The sequence below is a fragment of the Alligator mississippiensis genome, chromosome 15 (assembly GCF_030867095.1).
Source record: "Alligator mississippiensis isolate rAllMis1 chromosome 15, rAllMis1, whole genome shotgun sequence".
Classification (NCBI taxonomy): domain Eukaryota; kingdom Metazoa; phylum Chordata; order Crocodylia; family Alligatoridae; genus Alligator; species Alligator mississippiensis.
Window position 1 is genome coordinate 17,563,076 of NC_081838.1, and position 20,101 is coordinate 17,583,176.

Consider the following 20,101-nt stretch of genomic DNA (forward strand, 5'->3'; position numbering starts at 1 on the left):
GAGATCTTCCCCAGCCTCTGTTCATCCTTTCTCACTGGGCTTACAGGTTTTGACAAATATCCTTGGTCACAATATTCTCTGGGTGCTGGTTTTAATTCCCATGCGTTCACAGCAGGAGTCTCTTTGTAAGAGTAGGGGACTTTTTGTAAGACCTGTGTGTTGAAGCCTCCACCTCTTAGCAAATCTCTGGTGGCTCAAACCATCTGCAGAAGGCTCAGCTGGTCCCGTGGGGCCTGATCCCGCCCTCATAATCCATGTCCGTGCCTCAGCACTTTGCCTGCAGCCAAGTGGCTCTTCACAAGCTAATTACCAGGCCCCTTTCTAGAGCTGGCCAATGCCTTGCCTGGGTGTGGGTACAGGAGACTGGCAAACTCAGCTCTGAGCTTGCAAGGCACAGGGCAGTGATTCTTTTGGCTGCCCCAGGGGCGTGATTCACATACATGCACCATTGTTGCTTCTGCCAGTCCCTGCTCCACAATGCATGCATGTTCCAGCTGCCCCCATGGCAGTCATGCTTGGCTTTGTGGCCTGCCAATACCTGTGGGAACAAATCCTTTTCAGTTTAGTTGGTGGGGAAACTGAGGCACGTGGCACAGAAGAGACTTGCCCACAACTCTGGGACTTGATACCCTGGGAAAAATTCTGGTTTCTTGATTTACCTGAACCAGAAGCCTCTTCCTTCCTTCCTTGTCCTAGTCCCCATGCAGAGCAGCAGGGTGCAGACCTGTTCGCCAACCTCCTCTCGTCATCCAAGAATTCAGTGTTGGTGGCTGCGGCTCCCAGTGCTGCTTGCTGCGAACACTGCAGCTTTGTTGGAGAACAATGTTTCCCAGCCCAGATTCCTCACCCCCTCATCCCAACCTTCATAGCCACCGGCTTCACCCTTTGTTTTGCCTGACGACTGTTGCAATGAGCAGGATTACGGAGACCCGGCAAGGGGAACGTGGAACAAAAGGGGGTCTGTGAAGGGCCCCTTGGAGTTGCTGAAACAGGTCTGACAGGTGCATCCTACTTCTCCAGGTGGGATTGCTCTGTCCTCGTTGCTCTCCTGTCTCACTCCAGCTGGAAGGGAGCTTTTCGGGGGCTTGGTTGGAGGACTGGACCTCATAGCTGGCACCGCCTCTCCTGTCCCTGCACGGCCTTCAAGAGGATAGACGGCATGCAGGCAGGTGAGGGGCAGGCGGGGGATCCCTATAGCCTGTGCCTGTGCTTCATCTCCTGCCTCTTGGGTCTCTCTGGGGACAGCTCGGAGGGTGACAGAGAGGGGAGCCTCATGTGACCTGATCTCGGGGCAAAAAGACATCCTTTGTGGCATCAGAGGTGGGGCTGGCAGGGCTGTCTGGGCTCTATCTAGCCTAACTCCCTGCTCTGGGTGCGATCATCCCTGACAAACACATAACATGCTGTTAAAAACCTTCAGCAACTGATTCCTCAGCCTCCCTAGAGCATCTGTCCTGATCCTGGACTGTCTCCCTAACACGCAGCCCAGATCTGCCCGGTTGCAATGGAAGGCCATTTTTCTCATTCTGTGCCCTGCAGGCATAGAGAACTACCTCCACCTTATTATTAACCCTGGGGTTAATCAGATCTCTACAATAATAGTACTGCTGCTGCGGCTGGGTTGTGTCTATTGCAACCTTTCTAGGATCCCTGGGCACAGACAGTCCCGCGCCCCGTGATGTGAGAGCTGCAGGGAGCAGAACAAATGCACATGGTTTTAGATCTAAATGGCCTCAAAATATTCATATGACTTTTTCATCGCTGCCTCCCCCGGTTTGCTGTGTTTCTCTCCTAAGGATCATTAGCTTTTCATGGTGCGTAGGTTTGTCCTCGCAGTGCATCTGGCGCTATCGGCAGCAGCTGTAGGGTTAACCTTGCTGTGTTTTGGAGCCACCTGCAAGTCCAAGGTGTGAGCAGGGTGATATGGGCAGGGTGAAAGCCAGGGCCTGAGTCATTGCTGCAGCCACTGCTGGCTCCATTGCCCAACCCTGGCTGTACCCAGAGGCTGTGTCCTGTCTGGGGTAGGGCCAGGGGGAGTGCCTCGCCTCTGGTGTCCCTTGCAGCCACTGCTCACCCTCCCCTGAGCTGAGCTGAGGCAAAGCGATGTGGTTTCCCAGCCCTGTGTGCTGGCAGCCTCTGAGCACCACCACCTTCCTTCCCACATCTACAGCAGCCAGCCTCTAAGTCAGCTGGAACCAACCTTTTTGGCTGACATGCCATAAATTAAACTGTGCTCCCTCTTCAAATGTCGGTCTGATCCCCTTCTGCTTTCTGCTCTCCGGCCTATCTGCCTACCCCCTCCCTGAACTGCCATGTGCCCCACATGCAAGCAGCCTGTGCCACTTGTGCCATATGTGCTGTGGCTTGGGCAGTGGGACTGGTTCTGCTCCAGGTCTCAGATCTGCAGGAAGAACCCAAGTGTCTGGCCTTCATTTCCCCCTGTTTCAGTGTGTGCAGCCTCCTACCCTGGATGTCCCCCTAAGCCAGGGATGGGCAAAATGTGGCCTGCCAGGCTATTCTATCTTGCCCGTGGGGCCCCTAAAAAATTTAGAAAAGTAATATTTATCTGCCCCTGGCTGCCTATCATGTGGCCCTTGATGGCTTGCCAAAACTCAGTAAGCGGCCCTCTGCCCAAAATAATTGCCCACCCCTGCCCTAAGCTGTCCTCCTGCTGTGGGGATCCTGCTTCGGTGCTTTCAGGGATCCCTGTTCCCACCAGGGATCCCTGTTCCCACCTGGGCTCCGTCCAGACCAGGCAGCTACTGCTGGGGGATGCTTTGTGCCCGAGAGCCCTGCTTATTTCCCTCTGTGGAGTGGCCCCTTGGGCAGCACGGTGCCCTGCTTACCAGGTCTGAATCCCCCTGCCCCTCCCCCCCCTTTAGCACCTCTCATCAGTGATCCACCTGGGAAGCTGAGTCAGATCTAGGCTGGGGTGCTGTCAGGGTAGTACTGAGCCTGGTTCTCTGGGAGAGGGTGGTCCAGAAGGATCATGGCCCTCTTCCATGGGGGAAGCCGGCATGGAGATAAAGGGCTGAGCTTTCAGCCTCAGAGCCACTGGGCCCACTGGCAGCCGCCTCTGCCCCTGGACCCTCGGCTGGGTGGGTACCATGGGGATGTGCTAGCACCCAGGTGCAGCTGGGATGTGAAGGGACCCGGGAGAATTTGGGAGGAGGGTGAAAAGCTGGGTCCTGCCACTGCAGGGCAAAGGGTTAAGATGCAGGAGGTGCTGATTAGCTGAGCGGTTCCGGCTGGAAGGAGGCGGGGAGGGGAGGGGAGGGCAGAAGGAGGTGAGAGGCACCCACAAGTTTGGACCAGTGGCTGCTCCGGGGAGCCTGGGACCAGGATCTGGGAGAGCTGTAGCCTCGCCTGCAGACACGGGGGTTGTGATTGCACCTCCCCGCGAGCCCCCAGCTCTGCCTAAGAAGTCCCATGGGAGCTGCCCTCCCACTCTGCAGGTACAGCCTCTAGCACAGTCTTCCAGGTGCCAGCAGGTGTCATCAACCCTGCTTTGAGCCAGTGCTGATCTGGGGGTGCCTGGCTCCTGTACTCTCTTTGGGCTGGGGGTGTTGGATTGCGATGGGCTCCTTCCTCCCCTTTGCCCCTGTGGCTGTTCTGGAAAGAGATGTAAAGTGTGGCCTGTGCAAGGCGCTGGCAGGGAGTGGCTGTGTGGGCAGGGGCGTGTTCTGGCTGGGACTCCTGGGTTCTTTTTTCTGCCTGGATTGCGGTGTGGGGGGTTGAATGGGGGCACTGGGGGTGCCGGGACTCCTGGGTTTCATGCCCAGAGCGAGGGGAAGGAGGGGTGTTATCCGGGGGGCAGAATCTCTCTGCCGCAGAACGGCTGCAGGATGGCGAGCATGTGGCTCCATCTCTCTGTGACTCCGTTTCCCTGTCTCTGGGACTTGGCACAGCCACGGGAAGGGATGGGCAGTGAGTGTCTGCCATCACTGTAGGTTTGCCCAGGGCTGCAAGACTCTTGTGGGCACATACCCAGTCTGCAGAACTGCTCCGTTCTGGCTGAGGTTAAGATACCCCAATTTTGGGTGGATGTGGGAGGCAGGCGGGCTCTTCGGCACCCTCTGTCTTGGGGTGGACATATCCCCGCTGTTACAAAAGAGCTCCCTTCTCAACCAGCTATGTCCATGCTGGGGCAGCCCAGGTGATGTGGATTCACCAGCAGCAGCTCCCTGGCCCTTATCCTCCTCCTGTCTCCTGTGTTAAGCAGAGAGCACTTTTCTGCCACAAGCCAGGCTCCCAGAAGAGCCAGGCAGACCCCAGGCCCCTGGCAGAGACCAGGGCTGGGATGTGGGGTCTTGGCTGCAGCCCCCTGGGGGGCAAGGGGTACAGCTAAGCTGGCTTGGCCCAAATCTGCAATTCCTCAGCTCTTGACAAGTCCTAAGGCCCCAAACAGGTGCAGACTCAACCCTGCCTTCCCCCAGCCTCTGACTTTCTGCCCCAAAATAATTTCTCCTCCCTCCCCAGAGAGCAAAGCTGCATCTTACCCCCTTTCCAGGCAGTCAGCACAGGGAAGGGCTCAGTGGGTTTGGGTTCACATGAGCATGTGCAGCAGGGGTGGGGGCAGATGCTGGGATGGGCCATTCTCTGCAAACCCTCACTGTGACTGGGTGAGCGGGGATTAGAGCCCTCCTGTAGAAAACATCATGTTCAGACCCTGCTAACGGGGGCTGCATCTGATGCTTGAGGGGCGGGGGGTCTCTGGTGGGAACTCCTGTGGAAAGACTCCCACTGGTTTTCATGGGCTTTGGAGCGGAGTCTTTAAGCCCAGACCTGCCCCCCACCCAGGCCACGACTCTCTTTTGGCTGCCCTGACCAGGCCCAGCATTTGGGGTGGCTATCACAGTCACTGTTACTGCCATTGCCATTGATGCTCTTGCTATTATTTTTAATTCATTACATTGATATCCCAGAAAGGCTCAGAGCTGGCTCAACACAACAGCAGTAAGTTCCCCTGATGATCTCCCAAAATCATGCCACCCAGCCCCACTTCTCTGCCCATCCCTCTGGATGGGTGCCCTATAGAGAAAAGTGAGATACTGAAGCCGCCTTACAGTGAGTTCAGATAGCGAGTCATCTCCGCTCTGGAGCTGGCTCAGCTGACTGCGATGACGTGCATTATTTATATTTTTTAAAAGGCAATTTGTTCCCTTGATCTTAGGAGATGCCTAGTACTTTCAAGGGCTGGGACCTACCCAGAAGGGATCTATTGTGAATTTAGCAATGCAGTTACTCCATTTATACTAGGATAGCTGAGTCCTCCCCTTGTCTGGCCCCATGTAAAGCACCCTTGTAACACTATAGCTCTGCATGCAATGGCTGTGGCTCCATGGGACTGGTTCCTGCAGCACCATTACCCAAGGTAGAGAGGATCTCAGCTCTATTGTCCTGATCCCGGTGCACTGGGACAGCCTGGGGCCCTGGGGTTTTATACAGCTTGGCACTGGAGGTGGAAGAGATGGCCGTACCTCCTGGGAGGTTGTTTGGACAGGGGGTGTGGTGCCCTGCAGGTGCGTGTGCTGTGTCATACCATGTTACGTGTCCAGTCTCCAGCCCCTGGAAAACACCTATGGCAGGGAGGGGCACTTGTCTTTGGCTCTTAGTGGGGGACATTTGGGTTTGGAGCTGGGCTGCTGGATCAGGTGGGGGTGCTGTGTACCCCTGTACACAGGGTCTGCACCCATCAGAGCTCAAGTCTTCCCAGCTGCCGGGTGGGGATTAGTCTGAGCATTGGAGTCCCATGGGGCTCTGAAGTTCCCCCCTTATGGGGCACTGGGCTCATTTCCCACCCACACTGGAGATTTCCCACAGGCTGGGCTGGCCACTTCAGACTCGGCGCGAGTCCAAGATCAGCAAACAGCCCCATTTTGCTGGTGCCCATCCCAGGTTGGCTGGCCACAGGGCCTTTCCCCTGCTGGTGGACCCTAGCAGTGGGGCTGGGGGAATGGAGCATCCCCGGGGACACAGAAGGCAGGAAGCGGAGTGCTGCGGGGACAGCCCCTGCCACTTTCTGGGTGGCATTGTTGCAGCTGGGCAGCGCTATGCTTTCTTTGTGAGTGAGGCATGGACTGGGGCAGGGCAGGATGCAGGTCCCAGCACCCACCCAGCACCAGCTATGGCAGGGGATCTGGGCAGCATCTCTGACTGGCTCTGCTCAGCACACAGAGGGCTCAGGTCGGAGCTCGTACCCCTGCCTGCTACCCCCTGACCCCTTTAAGCACACGAGCCAGTGCCTTCCAGCCTGGTGGACTTTCCATCTGTTCAAAGCCAGGGTAGATGTATCCAAACAGAGGTGTCTCTGTGTTGCTGACTCCTGCCATCTCTGGCCAGTCTGGCGATACCCAGTATGATGTTTTTTCCCCTCCAAGCCCCAGGTCCAGGAGTCAGGTGATTATGGGGACAGGCTGAAATCTCAGCTCTTAGCTTGGTTCGTTAAAGTCAGTTTTTGGCTGTGCCGGTCAGAGCATGGCCTCGGGCAGGGGAAGCTTAGGCGCATGATGCGCAAGATCTCATGATTTTTTCCAAGAGCCTTATGACATCTTGGTATGGCCAGCTGACCGCCAGGAGCTTGGGTCAGGGTGCCACACACCACCTCAAATACAGGGTGAGGAGGCAGCAGGGCCTTGGGCAATGTCCTGGCTCCACTGAGGGCAGGGGGAAGTCGCCGGGAGCTGACCAGGCCCAGATGGCTGTTCCCTTTAAATGGACATCTGCATTTCCACCAGCCCAGGTGCTCCCCACAGCCCCATGCCATCATGGAGCAGGTTGTGGGGGTTTTTATCCCCTTGTCTCTGTGGAATCGTAGTCGCTGTCCCGTGAACAGCACCAGGGTGCAGAAGGCAGCAGGGAAGTGCACGCCCCTGACACAAGGGACAGTGCCGCACATGGTAATGTCTCTGAAGGCAGCTGGGGCCCAGTGTCTTGGCTGGTATGCTACAAGTTAGCCCTCGCCACTCTGATCCCCTACCCAATCTGCTGTTCTGCTTTCTGCCTCTCTGTTTTCTGCTCCACCTCTGCTCTGCTACTTCACTTTCTGCTCCCAACCCTGTGACCAATCTGTTGTTCTGCTTTCTGCCCCCTGCCCTGTAATCCCTGCCAAAGGCTGCTCTGCTTTCTGCTCCCTGCTTTCTGCTCTGTTTGATCTATTGCTCTGCTTTCTGCTTATTGCTCTGTGGTCCCTGCCTAATCTGCTGTTCTGCTTTCTGCTCTTTGCCCTATCTGCTGCCCAGCTGTCTGCCCCCTCCCTAGTGCACCAGATGTCACACACAGAGATCACTTGTGCCACTTGTGGTCCTGATGCTGGAGTGTTTAACACCCTCTAGAGCCCTTGGTGCCCTGGGCTCCTCCACCTACCACCCCACATTCCTTTGCAGCCCCATCAGCATGTGACCCAGCCTTGCTGCTGGGTTTATGCAGGATTTGACCCCAGCTGCAGTCCTGAGCTCTCGGCAGGGAGGAGGGAGTATGGACAGATGCTGACCATCAGGACTTCTGGGCTCCCTCACCCCCTTGATGACCTGGAGCAGGTCACTTCCCCTTTCTCTGTGCCTCAGTTTCCCCCATGAGCACTCCCTTCTCCTTGTCTTGGCTCCGAGATCCACAGCTGTTTTGGCTTCACTGGTTTGGAACGAACCTGCTCTAACCAGTAGACGGGGCTTGATGCTGAGGATGGAACCCAGGTGTCCGGGCTCCCAAGCATATTTCCTAAATATGGGCTCAGCCTGTCCCTAACATGTCGTGTGGTGTCCCCATCCCAGAGCTGGGGAGAGACCAGGATTCCTGGTGGCTTGTCCCCTGCTTTAACCACTGCACCGCTCTGCCCTGGTAACCGGCTGCAAGGCAGTCCAAGAGCAGGTGCCAGGCAGAGGGGAGGAAGGTCCTTATCAGCTGACTGCGCCTGGGAGCGGAAAAACAGGAAAGCAGCTGAGATCATCCCGCTCCCCTCCCAACCCAGCCCATGTTTGGGACAGCAGAGCCCGACACTGGGGCAGGGAGAGGGGGCCGGTGCCTGCAGGTGAGGGCAGCACATCAGGGCAGGCTCAGAGGGTTGAGCCCGGGGGAGGGTGCTGGGGGCATGACGGGCATCATCACTGGCACAGGCTTGTTCCCAATAGAGGTGGGGCTGAGGAAGGCGGTGGGCGGGGAAGGCACCAAGCTGGGCCTCAGGACTCCTGGGTTCTTTACCACTGCTGCTGACCTGCTGGATGTTGCGGGGCATGGCATTTCCCCACTCTGCGCCTCAGTTTCCCCCTCCTCCTTTGTGTCTTAGTTTCTTGGGGTGGGGAGTCTCTTCCTACATGCATGTACAGTGCCTAGCATAGCAGGACCCCAATTGTGGCTGGGGCCTCTAGTTGCTCCCCTTCAGCTGTTGGAGCTGGGGACCTATCTACACTAGGGCACTCGGCGGGAAGATTTTTCCCTTGCCAAAGGATTGGGGAGGGCAGTGACTTCTCTCCTGGAAGGAGCTGCACTCTAAAACCTCTCTTGCCCCTGCAGACTGGGGGGCAGACTGAGCATTTCAGTAACCTCCAGGCTCAGTTTTTTCAGGGGCTTTGTTCTCTTCCACTGTGACCCCGCAGTGCCCTGTTCTCAGCCCTCTCTGCTCGAGGGCCCTTGAGCCTGAAATCAATGGCCCAGGAATGTTTGAGCAGGTCTATGGGACTCTTTCTCTGCCTCTTTCCCCTGTGGGGAGGATACTTGGGTCTAAAACCTCAGAGGCACCAAAGACTTCAGGGTACCATCAAGCCTCAGAAAGAAAGGGATCCATGGCGATGAGATTCTGCAGGTTGCTTCTACAGCACTGGCTTGTTATTCCTGATCCTGCATTTCCAGGAAGGCCTTGGATTTGTGGCTCTCCCTGGGGAAACTGGGACCTGAATCACAGCCCTGTGTTCCCAGGGTCTTGGTGGCTCTAACAGGGCCAGGGCAGGTGCTGCCCCTGGACCCAGACCCCAGAATCTCCTTTGCTTTCCTGTTCTGGATGCTCTTTGGTTGATCTTGGTAGCGTCAGAGCGATGTTGGGGCTGTGACAGTCCAGAAATAAGGTGAGAGACCAGGATTTCTTTCGGGGGCATCTTTTATTGGACCAGCTGCATAGCTGGGATCCCATCATACCAGCTCCGAAATGCAAGATGTTCATCATCAGGTGTCTGATTGCAGGACGCGGTTGGTCTCATAAGAGATCACCCAAAGAAATCCTGGTTTGATCTCTGCGGTGGGTGCAGTGATGTGGTTTGTCTGTAAACCCAGGTCTGCTTCTCCCCCAACACCCTCAGAGTTTTGGGCTCTGATCTCAGCTGGGTGGTGCCTCTAGGATTTTGGTGCTGGAGGGCAGAGGGGAGCACTGATACCTGATCACACCTGCATGTTGTGGGGGAAGATGTCCTTTCCATGCCCTGGCAGCATCTGTGGCTGCCCCTGGGCTCTGAACTTGCACTTGAACCTGCTGTCCAGACCCAGGGGCCTCTGTAGAGCCCGGCTTCTCTTCCCTCCACCCCAGGCTGGCATTCCTGGGTGTTTAATGAATAACCCGATGCGGAAAGAGGGGGAGCTTGGCTGCAGCAGAGTTGTGCTGGTGTCTGAGCTCCAGTGAGGGTGGGATAGGGGAGGCAGGGTTTGGTTTAGCATGGCCGACACAATCCTTCTCACCTGCCCTGATCGCTGTCTCCATCCCCAAGACTGGCCCGAACCCAAGTGAAGGTGATAAGGGGGTGCCTGGCTGTCCTGGAAGTGATCTGCGCTCTTCGCCTCCCTCCGGACTTGGGTAGAACCTGCTGGAAAGCAAAGGGTTAAGGAGTGAGCAAAGGATCCATTGGATCCAGCTGGTGCTGCTAGCTCAGGTCAGGTCAATAGCAGGATGGGTCCAAGTGGTGTTCAGTATGGATCTAAAGCCCTGGGACATAGACAGGGAGGCTGGGCTTTGTGTGCAGGTGCCCTGCACCTCCTCTGGCCCCGCTCTGGCAGCTGCTTCCCCTCAGGCACTGGGGGGGGGTGGGGGGTGCGGAGAGGATAGTGAATCCACAAAGCTCCTGGCAATGCTGTCCCACATGGTGGGGACTCAGGGATTCACCTCTGTGCTCTGCTGCTGGCTCCCCATGCAGCCTTGGTCACATTCCTTAGCCTGGTAATAGCTGCCCTGCCTATGGACATCCTGGGTTCTGATGTCCATAGCCTTCCCCCAGACTTGCAGCCCCCACCTGATTTCTCCACTGCTCTTTTTGCCCCCTGCAGTGTCTGTCTGTCCTGCTAACGTGACGATGAACAGCTCTGATGCCTTCCTGGACCCCTGTGAGACCCGGGGCCAGACACGCCGCTGCTTGTCAGCCGTGGAGCCAGGCTCACTGCCTGCTGGCAACACAGGGTCCAGCTGGGACGCTGAGGAAGAAGAGGACCGGTTTCTGGGTGTGCCACTGCGCCGGGCCTGTGGGCACCGGGCTGCCATGCAAGCCTATGATCCCTTCCGGCGCCACAGCTGGGAGCCAGGCAAGAAGCTGCAGGGTGCCGCAGGCTATGAGCAGATGAGGTAGGAGCTGGGCACTGCAGGGGGGGATATGGGTCCAAAGAGGGGGCGTATCACCTGGTAGAGGTTGTTAAGAGCTGCTCTGGGGCCAAGGGCTCCATGTCCCAGGCCAGGACCTCCACCTGGGCCTGAACCCACGTGCCCTAGTGTTGGAGGATGGTTGAGGGAGGTGATCAGGAAACCATTGGTCAGCCGGGGAAGCAGCGCGGCTGATTGACAAAGACCTGCACAGGGACACTCGGTTCCTGGCTTCGTTAATAGCCTGAAGGTTGGTGCCTCAGTTTCCCCATTCATACATCACTGACTGTCCCAGGCCTTCCTGGATTCCCACTCCAGCTCCGTTCATCTGCTCTTCCTCCAGTGCATGTGGCCAGGTCCTAGACAGGACGGGAGACCAGGGCAGGGGACCTAGGGTCCCTTCTCCATGCCCAGGCAGACAGCACCCCCTGCTAGCAGCCATGGCTGCATTTTCCTTGCTGGGTGCTCAGTGCCTCTTCCCTGGAGGTGAGTGCCAGGCACCCTGTGCTTCAGGCTGGCCTCCAAGCCCCTCAGTCTTCTGCTGGGAGGCCTCTGACCCTTTCCCTGCTCTGTTCCCTGTTCGCAAACTCCTTTATGGCCTCTCCCATCCCACAGGCCCTGCGAGCATGGGGCTGCAGTGCAGGGAGGTGGAGAGATGCCATTGGGGGGGTCGTTCCTTGAGCTCAGCTTGTTCAGACACTACAGAAAGCAGATCTGAAATCACCAGCCGCAGCCATGCACCCACTTCTGCAAATATCACTGAGCCGGAAGCTGGGCTGCTGCCCTGGAGGCAGCTGGTGTGCAAGGGCTTGAGGAGAGACGACTCTGGTATGTGGGCCACAGGCTGGAGAGGAAGGATGGGGGGTGGTAGGCAGGTGGGCAGGGGATGGGGACTCTGATCTGGCCTTTATCCTGCTCCCCCACTTAGAAGCTGGATCTGAGCTGAGAGACTTGGAACGCTGGAGCCCGGGGTGGTTGGTGTCTGGATTGGAGCAGGACAGAGGCAGTAGCTTCTCCCAGCTAGCTCTTGGCCCCACTGATTTACTCCTCACAAGCCCTTTGGGGGCAGCTCAGGGCCAGAGGGTAGAAGAGGGGAAACTGAGGCACAGCAAGGGGAAGCAGCTCTTAGGCTTGTGGGTGCCAAGAGCGCCCGGCTCTGAGCAGGGAGGGGTGGTAGTGGGCCCCTAGTGCATGCATGGGCTCATGGGGAGGGTAGAGGGTGCAGGGGCCCCAGGGTCCAACCTCCCAGTTCCCCCTTCACCTCTTGCAGTGCCAGCCTGAAGGGCCTGGACCCTCCCGAGCTTGACAGCAGCCTGGAGACCCTGGCCAGGCTGTCCCGGCAGGACCCACGCCGTACCCCCATGGTCCGCAGCATCGACACCCTGGAGTCCCTGCTCTCCCAGGACGAGGATGATGAGGACCTGGCGCTAGCTCAGGTAGGGCTGCAGCTCTGCGATTCCCAGCGTACGAGCATGGGGTGGACCTGGTGAGGCCCGGCATGGAGCTCCTGTGGGCTTTGGCATGGATGTCCAGCATCTCTCCAGACAGCCCCCTTGACCTGATCCTGTCTGACTCCCATCCTCCAGGGCCTGGTGGGAGTCAGGTTGGAAAGGCCTCCCTCCTTGGGCATTGCTGCTGCCCTCCTGGCAGGAATGGCCCTGAGCAAGGGGCCAACGACCCACGTAGCCCATGGCCTGCCCTGAGCAAGGGGCCAGGGACCCAATTTGGTGCGGAGGTGGTGGGAGATGGATTTTTGCAGCCAGGCCTGGCTGGGGCAGGGAAGGCTGAGCTGTGGTCCAGCCCCCCACATCCTCCATGGGCAGCTCTGCAGCATTGTAGCTGCTCATGGGGGGAGAAGAAGGAAGCCGGGAGGTTCCTGTTTGGAGGTGGGTTCCCCTCCATAAGCAGTTTTGTGTCAGGGAAGGGAAACTGTGGCAGCAGGAGAAAACTGGGGAGAGAAACAAATTGCAGCATGGCCTGTGAGGGACCCCAGCCCTGCTGGCCCTGGCCACATGCCTCAGGACTGTCTCTGGGGGGTCTTCACCAAATCCCAGCCTGGCCATTGTTTGCCCAGATTTCCCCTTGCCCCTGTTTCTTCAGCGCTGGGAGAGTCCACAGCAGATCTGAGCCATGCTGTGCTAGGAGCTGTATCTGTGTCACGAGGGGCAGGGAGCTCATGTCCTAGATCTGGGGCAGAAGGGGAAACCAGGCACAGAGAATAGAAGTGCCTTGCTGCACAACAGGCTGGTGTGGGGAGTCTGGAGCAGAACCCAGGTGTCTGGGGGCAAGGCGGTGCCTGCACTGGGGGTGCGTGCAGGGAGCTGCTGGTCTCCATGTGAAGTCCCAGGTGATGGGAAAGCCTGAGAGATCCCCCAGGGGAACGGCTCTGCTGCTCCTGCCCTGCCTCCCACCCCCAGAAGTGGCCACAATCCCAGCAGGACACGGAGAGAGCAGCGTTAGCACCTTCAGCCAAGCCCCAGCTACAGCCGGGGCATGGGGCTGGTGTCACCTTTGACCGCTGGGCTAGCAGGAAGGGACATTTGGCTGGTGCTTGGGGACCTGCATACAGCCAGCTGAGTGTCTGATGCCCCTGGCCCCTCCATCTGCACTCCTTTGGCCCTGACTCTCAGCTTGTCCCCAGGATGGTGCCACGAGGCCAGGGCAGGGCTCCATGGGCACTGGCCTCTCCAAGTCCGTGTCCCTGAGTGGCATCGACATCTTCCAGGACAAGGATGGTGAGTAGGGAAACACCTGTGCACCCCGCCCCGCCCTTTGTTCTTTGCCCTCACTCCCTGGCACTGGGCAGGTTTGGGGCTGAGCATGTTGTCCTGCAGCTTCACCAGGAGGCGCTCATTGCCGAGGAGGGATCTCTGGCTGTCTCTTCCCGTCCTGCCAGCAGTGCTGGTGTTGTCCAGCAGGGAGAGTGCTGAGACTGCACATCCCCAGGCAGGCGGCTCTGGCTGCCCCTGTTCTCAGGGGTGCAAGCCGGAAAAGTGGTAGAGGGGTCTCTGCCCCCCAACACAGAACCCCTAGTTGGCTGGGGTCCCTTCTGGAACCCCCCAGTGCTTGCTGGCTGCAGTGCTGAGCTGGCAGGGGTTGCAGAGGCTCTTGCTGATGAGGGGCAGGGGCTTGTCTGGAGGAGCCAAAGCAGGTTCAAATCCCGACCCTGTTCTGCCTCTGGCCCAAGCCCTGGCAGGGAGGGTGGGCACCAGGGCACAGCCAGCACTGGGCACCAGGGACTCAGCTGAGGAGGGCACAAGGATAGGGGTGAATCATGCCTGATGGGGGAGCTGCTTTGCTCTGGGTTGGGTTTCTCCATAGAAGAGTCTGGCTGCATCCTTCAGCCAGGTGAGCAGGGGCTCTCTGGTCTGTGCCCCTGCCTTGGGACCCTTCCCCTTCCCCGCCAAGTCCTCTGGTGATATGCCACACCACCCTGTGGTGCCCTCCTGCTCCCATTCTGGCTGTGGATAGAGCTGCCTTCTGCCCCATGGCTGAGGTGAGGGATTGATCCCTGTCACCTTTAGGGCAAGCACCACCTCAGGGGAATGGGATGCTGCCATCAGGCTCAGTGTGGACACCCCAACTGAGCCAGGTTATGGTTACAGGGAAGTTTTGGGTGGGGAGCTATATCCTGCGTCCCGGGAACCTACTGCTCCAGCCACCCTGGACTCACCCCCCCCTTGACCCTGCCTCACATCCCCATGATTCAGGGGAATCTGCAGGAGCAGGTGGATTTCAAGGCACTCAGCTGAGTCTTTGGTCTTGTATCATTTCAGACATCTCTCTCTTTGTTTCGGAAACCAGCCTTGCTGACAGGTGCGTAAGTTATTGCTTATTGTAAAACCATATTAGCTGGTGCACAGAGGAGGCGGGGCAGACAGGCAGCAAGTTCAAACCCAGGAGATCCTGGCCCCGCTACTTTCTCTGTCTTGGGCACATCCCTGAATCTGTCTGTGCTTCACTTTTCCTGCCTGTAAAATGGGCATGATGGCATTAGCATCACTTGCACAGCACTTTGCGATCCCCCAGCATAGCGGGGGCCCTGGAGCCTGCTGTGGCTGTAGGAATACGAGCAGTTCTCCAAGCGGTGAAGGTTTACCCGGTGAAGACGTGGCCGATCTAACAGACCCAGGGATTCAGAGGGGGCAGAAAAAATCTCAGTAGAAGTCTGCAGGGCACTTGGGGCTTTTGTTGGATGTGAGCAGCATCATGCCAGGGTCGCCACCCCCTCAATCTCCTGATTTACAGCCTCCAGATCCTTTCCTTCCCCCTCCTGCTCACTGAGCTCCCAGGACTCGTGGTTGCAAGGCCCGGTGAGAAACTTGAGCTGCTTTTTTTCAAGAGAGCCAAGATTCTCTCCTAAGTACTTGTCTCCAGCAGCTGTGGCTTGCCGTATTTGCAATACCCTTGCATGGCTCCAATGGGCAAACTCCCTCCGCTGGACAGAGCCTGGGAAACAGATTGTCAGCCTGGGAGAGCTGCTGGAAGATGGCGGGTTGCTTCGTTAAAGGATCTAGAGGGGATTTGCAAGGAGCGAGAAGGGACAGGGCCTTTGCCGGCAGGATTAGCACCCTGGAGTGTCCCCTGGAAGTCCTCTTTAAGCCCTTTCCCAGGCCCATGCGGCGGCTGCAGCTGGCATGTCCCGGCGAATTCATGGAATGTGACTGATACAAGCACCGTAACGGGTTGAGTCACGCAGCCTCCCCTTATCTTCCAGCCAGCCGAGGAGAGGTGGGCCCTGTGCCCTGAAACCTGCAAGGAGAGGAATGTGATGGAGGGCCGATTCCTCCTCATTAGAGCAAGGAGGCAATGGAGTAGACCCCAAGAAAGGTGCGGGCTCTCCATCACTGGAAAGGTTCAAGGAGAGGTTGGAAAGCCACTGATGGGGGTGATCTAGGCATAGGGATGTCTTTGTTTTACTCTGGGAATTTCCCAGAATGCTGGGCTCCGCTGGCTGCCAAATGGGGCCAGAAAGGAATATTTTCACCCTCCTGTGTGTCATGAGGGAGTCACCGTTTTCAGCACTGAGGGCTGGCTGTAGCCTGAGCTGGGGATGGGGACTGGGCTGTGCCAGTGCTCCTGCTGGGACTCAACCCCAGAGTGTCCTGGCTAAAAGGTCTTGCCCCTCCACTCTGATCACATTTGGGGTCAGGAAGGAATTTTCCTCCCTGGTCAGACTGGTACGGACTGTGGGGGTGGCCTTCCTTTGCAGCGGGGGCACAGCCTCTGCCTGGGGTCTCTCGAATATCTATTAACAACCTCAGCAGCAGCAGGATGGTGGCCATGTGGTCCCCCTGCTTTCCCCGGAGCAGGGTGGGGTGTGAGGTCTCATAGTGGGGGTCAGGGTTGACCATGTAGTTTAGTAATAGACAAGGACATATCTGAGATAGTTTGGATCCGGCCTCAGGCAGGGGGTTGGATTAGAGGTGACCTCCAGAGATCCATTCTAGCCTTGTGGCTCTAGGAGCTTTCTAGACAAAGAGCGGCTCGGACGCAGCTGAAACAGGTGGCCAGGGGTGGGATCTAGGAGACAAACCAGCCTCAGCCGAGGGGAATCCAATGGGCTTGAGCAGCCACGGAAGAAGAGAAGGAGCTCAGGGCAGGGGGCTGGCAGAGGACACATGGTGGTGACGGGGCTGGCCCCAAGCTGGACTTGCTGCTTCAGGGAGAAGCTGGTTTGGCCCCAAAAGGAAGACAAAACTCCCATGTGTTTTCCTAGAAATTCCCCCCCACCTCCTCCCCCAGCTTCCCTGAGGGTGTGAGCCGCACTCTTGCCTCCTGACGGAGTGCTGTGGTGTCACTGTCACAGCACCTGCAACGGAAACAGGTGGTAGCTCCAAGGCAATGCCAGACCCAGGGAGAAAAGCTGGGTTTTAGTTCCAGCTTTTTGGAAAATGTTTATTAAAATTTAACAAAACGGGCATGATTTGGGGAAACATCCAATCAAGAGAGGGAGCGGAATATTTCAGTCAAAAGGGGAAACAAGCTGCCCGCTGCTCTGGATGCTGCTGGGTTACTGCCCGTGTTACATGTGGGCCTGGGATGCAGGTTCAGGTCCTGCCCCAGCACAATGTCTGCCTTAGCCTTTACATTTTGCCTTGTGCTGCTGCTCGCTGGGTAACCTTGGCAATTGCTTCCCTTCTCTGTGCCTCAGTTTCTCTCTCTGTAACAGAGATGTTGCTGCTGCCAGATGGTGCATCCCTACATGCTGGCCAGGTCCCTTTTTCTAGCCAGTAGCGTCCAGTTTTTAACTCAGGGGTTGCTGTCTCTTCCAGCCCCCACAAACCTCTCCCTCCCTCTGCAGGGGAAGCAGAGCTGGATATGGGACCCAGGAGTCCTGCCCCACCCTGTCCCTGCTCTTCCAATAACACCATTGCAAAATAGAAGTCCTGACTGCCAGCCCCCCACTGCTCTCCTCAGCAGACCCCAGTTCCCCCTCAAGCTGGGAATGGGATCCTTGGGATTGTGTTTTTTCTTACCACTACCCCCCGCTCCCTGGGGCTGCCTGCCGCACACTGCGCCCCATTGTTTGTGCCTGTGTCAGGACGGGACGGGCTGTGTGATTCATTGTGCAGCCACGTGCTTTCATGATCGCTCGCGGCAGGGCACTGGACAGCCTCCGTGGACCGGGGGAGGCAGCAAAAGGGGGTCCCGATGGGTGAAGCCAGAAGAGCTGAGCAAAGCCAGTAGCAACTGGGATCTGCAAACCTTGCACCAGTTCTGATCACACCTGGAGCCAGCAAGGTTTGGGACAGGGAGCAATGAGGCAGGCAGCATCCTGATGACACTGCAGGTGAGGCGATGCCCTATGGAGGCTTTCCCCACCCTGGCTGGACTCCAGGACTCTGAGGACAAAAAGGGCTGCAGTGGTCACCTGACCGGACCTGCTTAGAGGCACTGGGACCCTTGGTCGCGCACCAGCCCACGGAGGCGGACAAACTCTTTGGTGCTTGTACAGCTCCAAGAGCAGCTGGAGGCTCCTGGCTCATGTCTGGAGCTACTGTTGTCCTAGCAGAGGTTGCCACCTTGCAAAGAGTCCCTGGCCTTTGAGTGCAATGTCAGGGGCAAATTCTCTGGCATCCTGAAACTGGACCGGAGGTCAAGACGGATCGCATGGTTCTGACCCTGTCTCTGCTGTTCCCTCTTGGTGACCCAACCCAACCGGCCCCCACATCTGGGATTGCCCTGGAAATGAGTTCCAGGCCACGGACTCAGCACCACGACTTCAGTGCAGGATCTGATCAGGGGCCTGAGGCTGGGAAGGGAGCCCAGGCCTCTGAGAACGGGAAATGTTGGCAAGCGGAACAGGGGAGGCAAGCAGAAGGTGCTGGGGTTCGTGCACCATTGGTTTCAGGATGGATCTGCCCAAGAGATGATTGCTTGTCTGGCTGTTTCGCTCAACGTGTGTGGGGGGGGGGGGGTAGGAGGGCATGCCTGTATTCATATGTATGCATGCATATGTGGGGCATGTGTGCGTACCGTGTGTGGGGGGCATATTTGTATGTATGTGGGGTGCATGTGTGCGTGTGCTTGGGGCATGCATGTGTTTGTGCACATGTGTGCATATGGGTGTGTGTGTGGGTGTGCATGTGTGGAGGGTGTGGCCCCTCCTGTGATGCCCAGATGCCACCCCCAGCCCTGACCCCCATCTCTAGCAGTGGGTAGGATGCTGATGCCAGGCCCTGCTCAGTACTGGGCTGAGACCCATCCAACTTGTTCAACCTAACCCAGCGGGAATGCCTGGGCTAGGAAGAGTGGGTGCCATGCGGGTGTTGCAGTGTGGGCCTGGGGCTGGTTGTCTCTTCCCTGTCACACCAGGCATGCCCTGCCCTCCAGGAGCAGGGAGCATGACAGGCCCTCCTCCTGCATTGTCGATCTCCATTCATCCCCTGGGCCCTGTCACAGCCCATTCCCATCTTCATTAGGGGCTTTGTTGTGCTGGAGCTGGGATTACTGGGCAGCCACTGCCTGGCGTGGGACAGATCAGCCAGAAAGATTCCAGCGGCCCCCTGGCCTGGAGCTGCCGGCTGGGCCAATTTTGAACGCTGGACTCGTTGCCACGGTGTCGGATGGGCCCCGCTTTCCCTCGTCCTCTCCAAGTAGCTTCCCTGCCCCTGGGTCCGGAGGCTGCCCTGAGATACAGGTGTGTGCCCTGCTCCCATGTAGCTCCTTGCCCGGGACCCGTGAGCAGGTGTCTGGTGTGTGCAGGCATGTGGGTTTGTGGGGGTGGGGGAGTGTGCACATGTGTACATCGGTATGCATGTGCCTGCATGTGCAGGTGTGCATGTTTGCCTGCTTGTGTGTATATGCATGTCTAGGCACACAAGCAGGCCCACATGGGCACCTGCACACTCAGGCACATATGCACGTGTGTGTGCCTGAGAGTGTAAGCCTATGTATGTATTGTGTGTATGCCTGTGTGTGCACATGCACGTGCATGTCTGCATGTGCTTGTGTGTGGCTGCATCTGCACATGTGTGCCTGTGGTTCGGACCCCTCTGGTGTGAGCGGCTTCCGGTGTCCTGTCTGACACCAGCCATATTAACACCGGGGGGGGGGTCCTCCTTGAGTCCAAGGAGGGGAAACCTCTTGCTCAGAGAACCCCAGAACAGAGCCGGGACTAGACCCCTGGACTTCTGGGTCCCAGACCCCCAAAATGCTGCCTCTGTGCCCCCTCAGCTCTGCACCACTTTATGTGATTGAACAGGGAGGGTACCTCTCCACATTCAGGGGGTTTCTAGCAGACAGGGAGGGACCCTGGCGGGGGCGGGGGTTATTCCACTGCTGCCCATCACCCTGGCATCAGAGCTGGTGCTCACAGTAGGGTGATATAGGGATGCAGCTCCCCCCCACTTCACCCTCCCGCCGGCACCCGGCCCGGCTCGCCCGCTGCCTGAGCAAACACAAGGGGCTCTGTGTGCTGGCCCAGCTGGGAGCCAGCGTGGCGTGAAGTCAGCGGGGCGCTCGGCCCCTCCTGATTTCCTGGGCTCCGAGCAGCATTGGCCGCTGACTTGGGGAGGCTTCAGCGCCGGCCGTTTTCCCCGCAGCTTCAGCCTCGGGAGCTGTGGGCAGCTGGACGCCACAGGGGAGGCCGGGCAGCCGCAGCTGCAGTACTGGGAGGCAACGCGTCTGGGACGCACCCTCAGCTTCATCAAGAAGATGACGGGCAAGGCCAAGGTAGGAGGCACCATGCAGGGGGTAGTGGGGGTGGCCTGGCAGCTCTCTGGGTGCCCGGGGACTCCTGGGTTCTCTCCTTAGCCCTGTTCGGAGCATGCCAGAGGGGGGCAGGACTCCTGGGGTCTCTTCCCCCAGAGGAGGGGTGTGGGGTGCAGCATGGGGGGGTTCATATCAAGCTGTCTTGTGGTTATTGGGATGTCCTTTGGGGTCTCTGTGCCTCAGTTTCACCTTCCTGCCTGACAGAATTGTGGGGCTCCATAAACAGCCAGTGTGGGACAGGGGATGAGCTGGGGGCTCTGCTCCTCCAGCAGCCCTGAGCCTTGTTCAGCTCCCCTCCTTCCCTCTCTTCGGACTCCTGGATCTTGGCCCAGGAGA

At 58.0% G+C, this 20,101-nt stretch overlaps 1 protein-coding gene across 3 annotated transcripts in view; it reads left to right on the top strand.

Annotated features, from left to right (window-relative positions):
• The first annotated feature begins 3,368 nt into the window (after positions 1-3,368).
• The window catches only part of ARHGEF2 (Rho/Rac guanine nucleotide exchange factor 2), a 59,678-nt gene continuing 42,945 nt past the window's right edge, over positions 3,369-20,101 (top strand). The window contains exons 1-6 of one of the 3 annotated variants that reach the window (XM_014604652.3): positions 3,369-3,455; positions 10,243-10,534; positions 11,820-11,985; positions 13,191-13,284; positions 14,326-14,365; positions 19,597-19,726. In XM_014604652.3, the coding sequence (XP_014460138.3) occupies positions 10,269-10,534; positions 11,820-11,985; positions 13,191-13,284; positions 14,326-14,365; positions 19,597-19,726 (696 nt within the window). In that variant the 5' untranslated portion in view covers positions 3,369-3,455; positions 10,243-10,268. Of the gene's footprint in view, positions 3,456-9,677; positions 9,776-10,242; positions 10,535-11,819; positions 11,986-13,190; positions 13,285-14,325; positions 14,366-19,596; positions 19,727-20,101 lie in introns of those variants that run through there. The other 2 variants (XM_014604651.3, XM_059719153.1) reach the window with 2 other exon arrangements.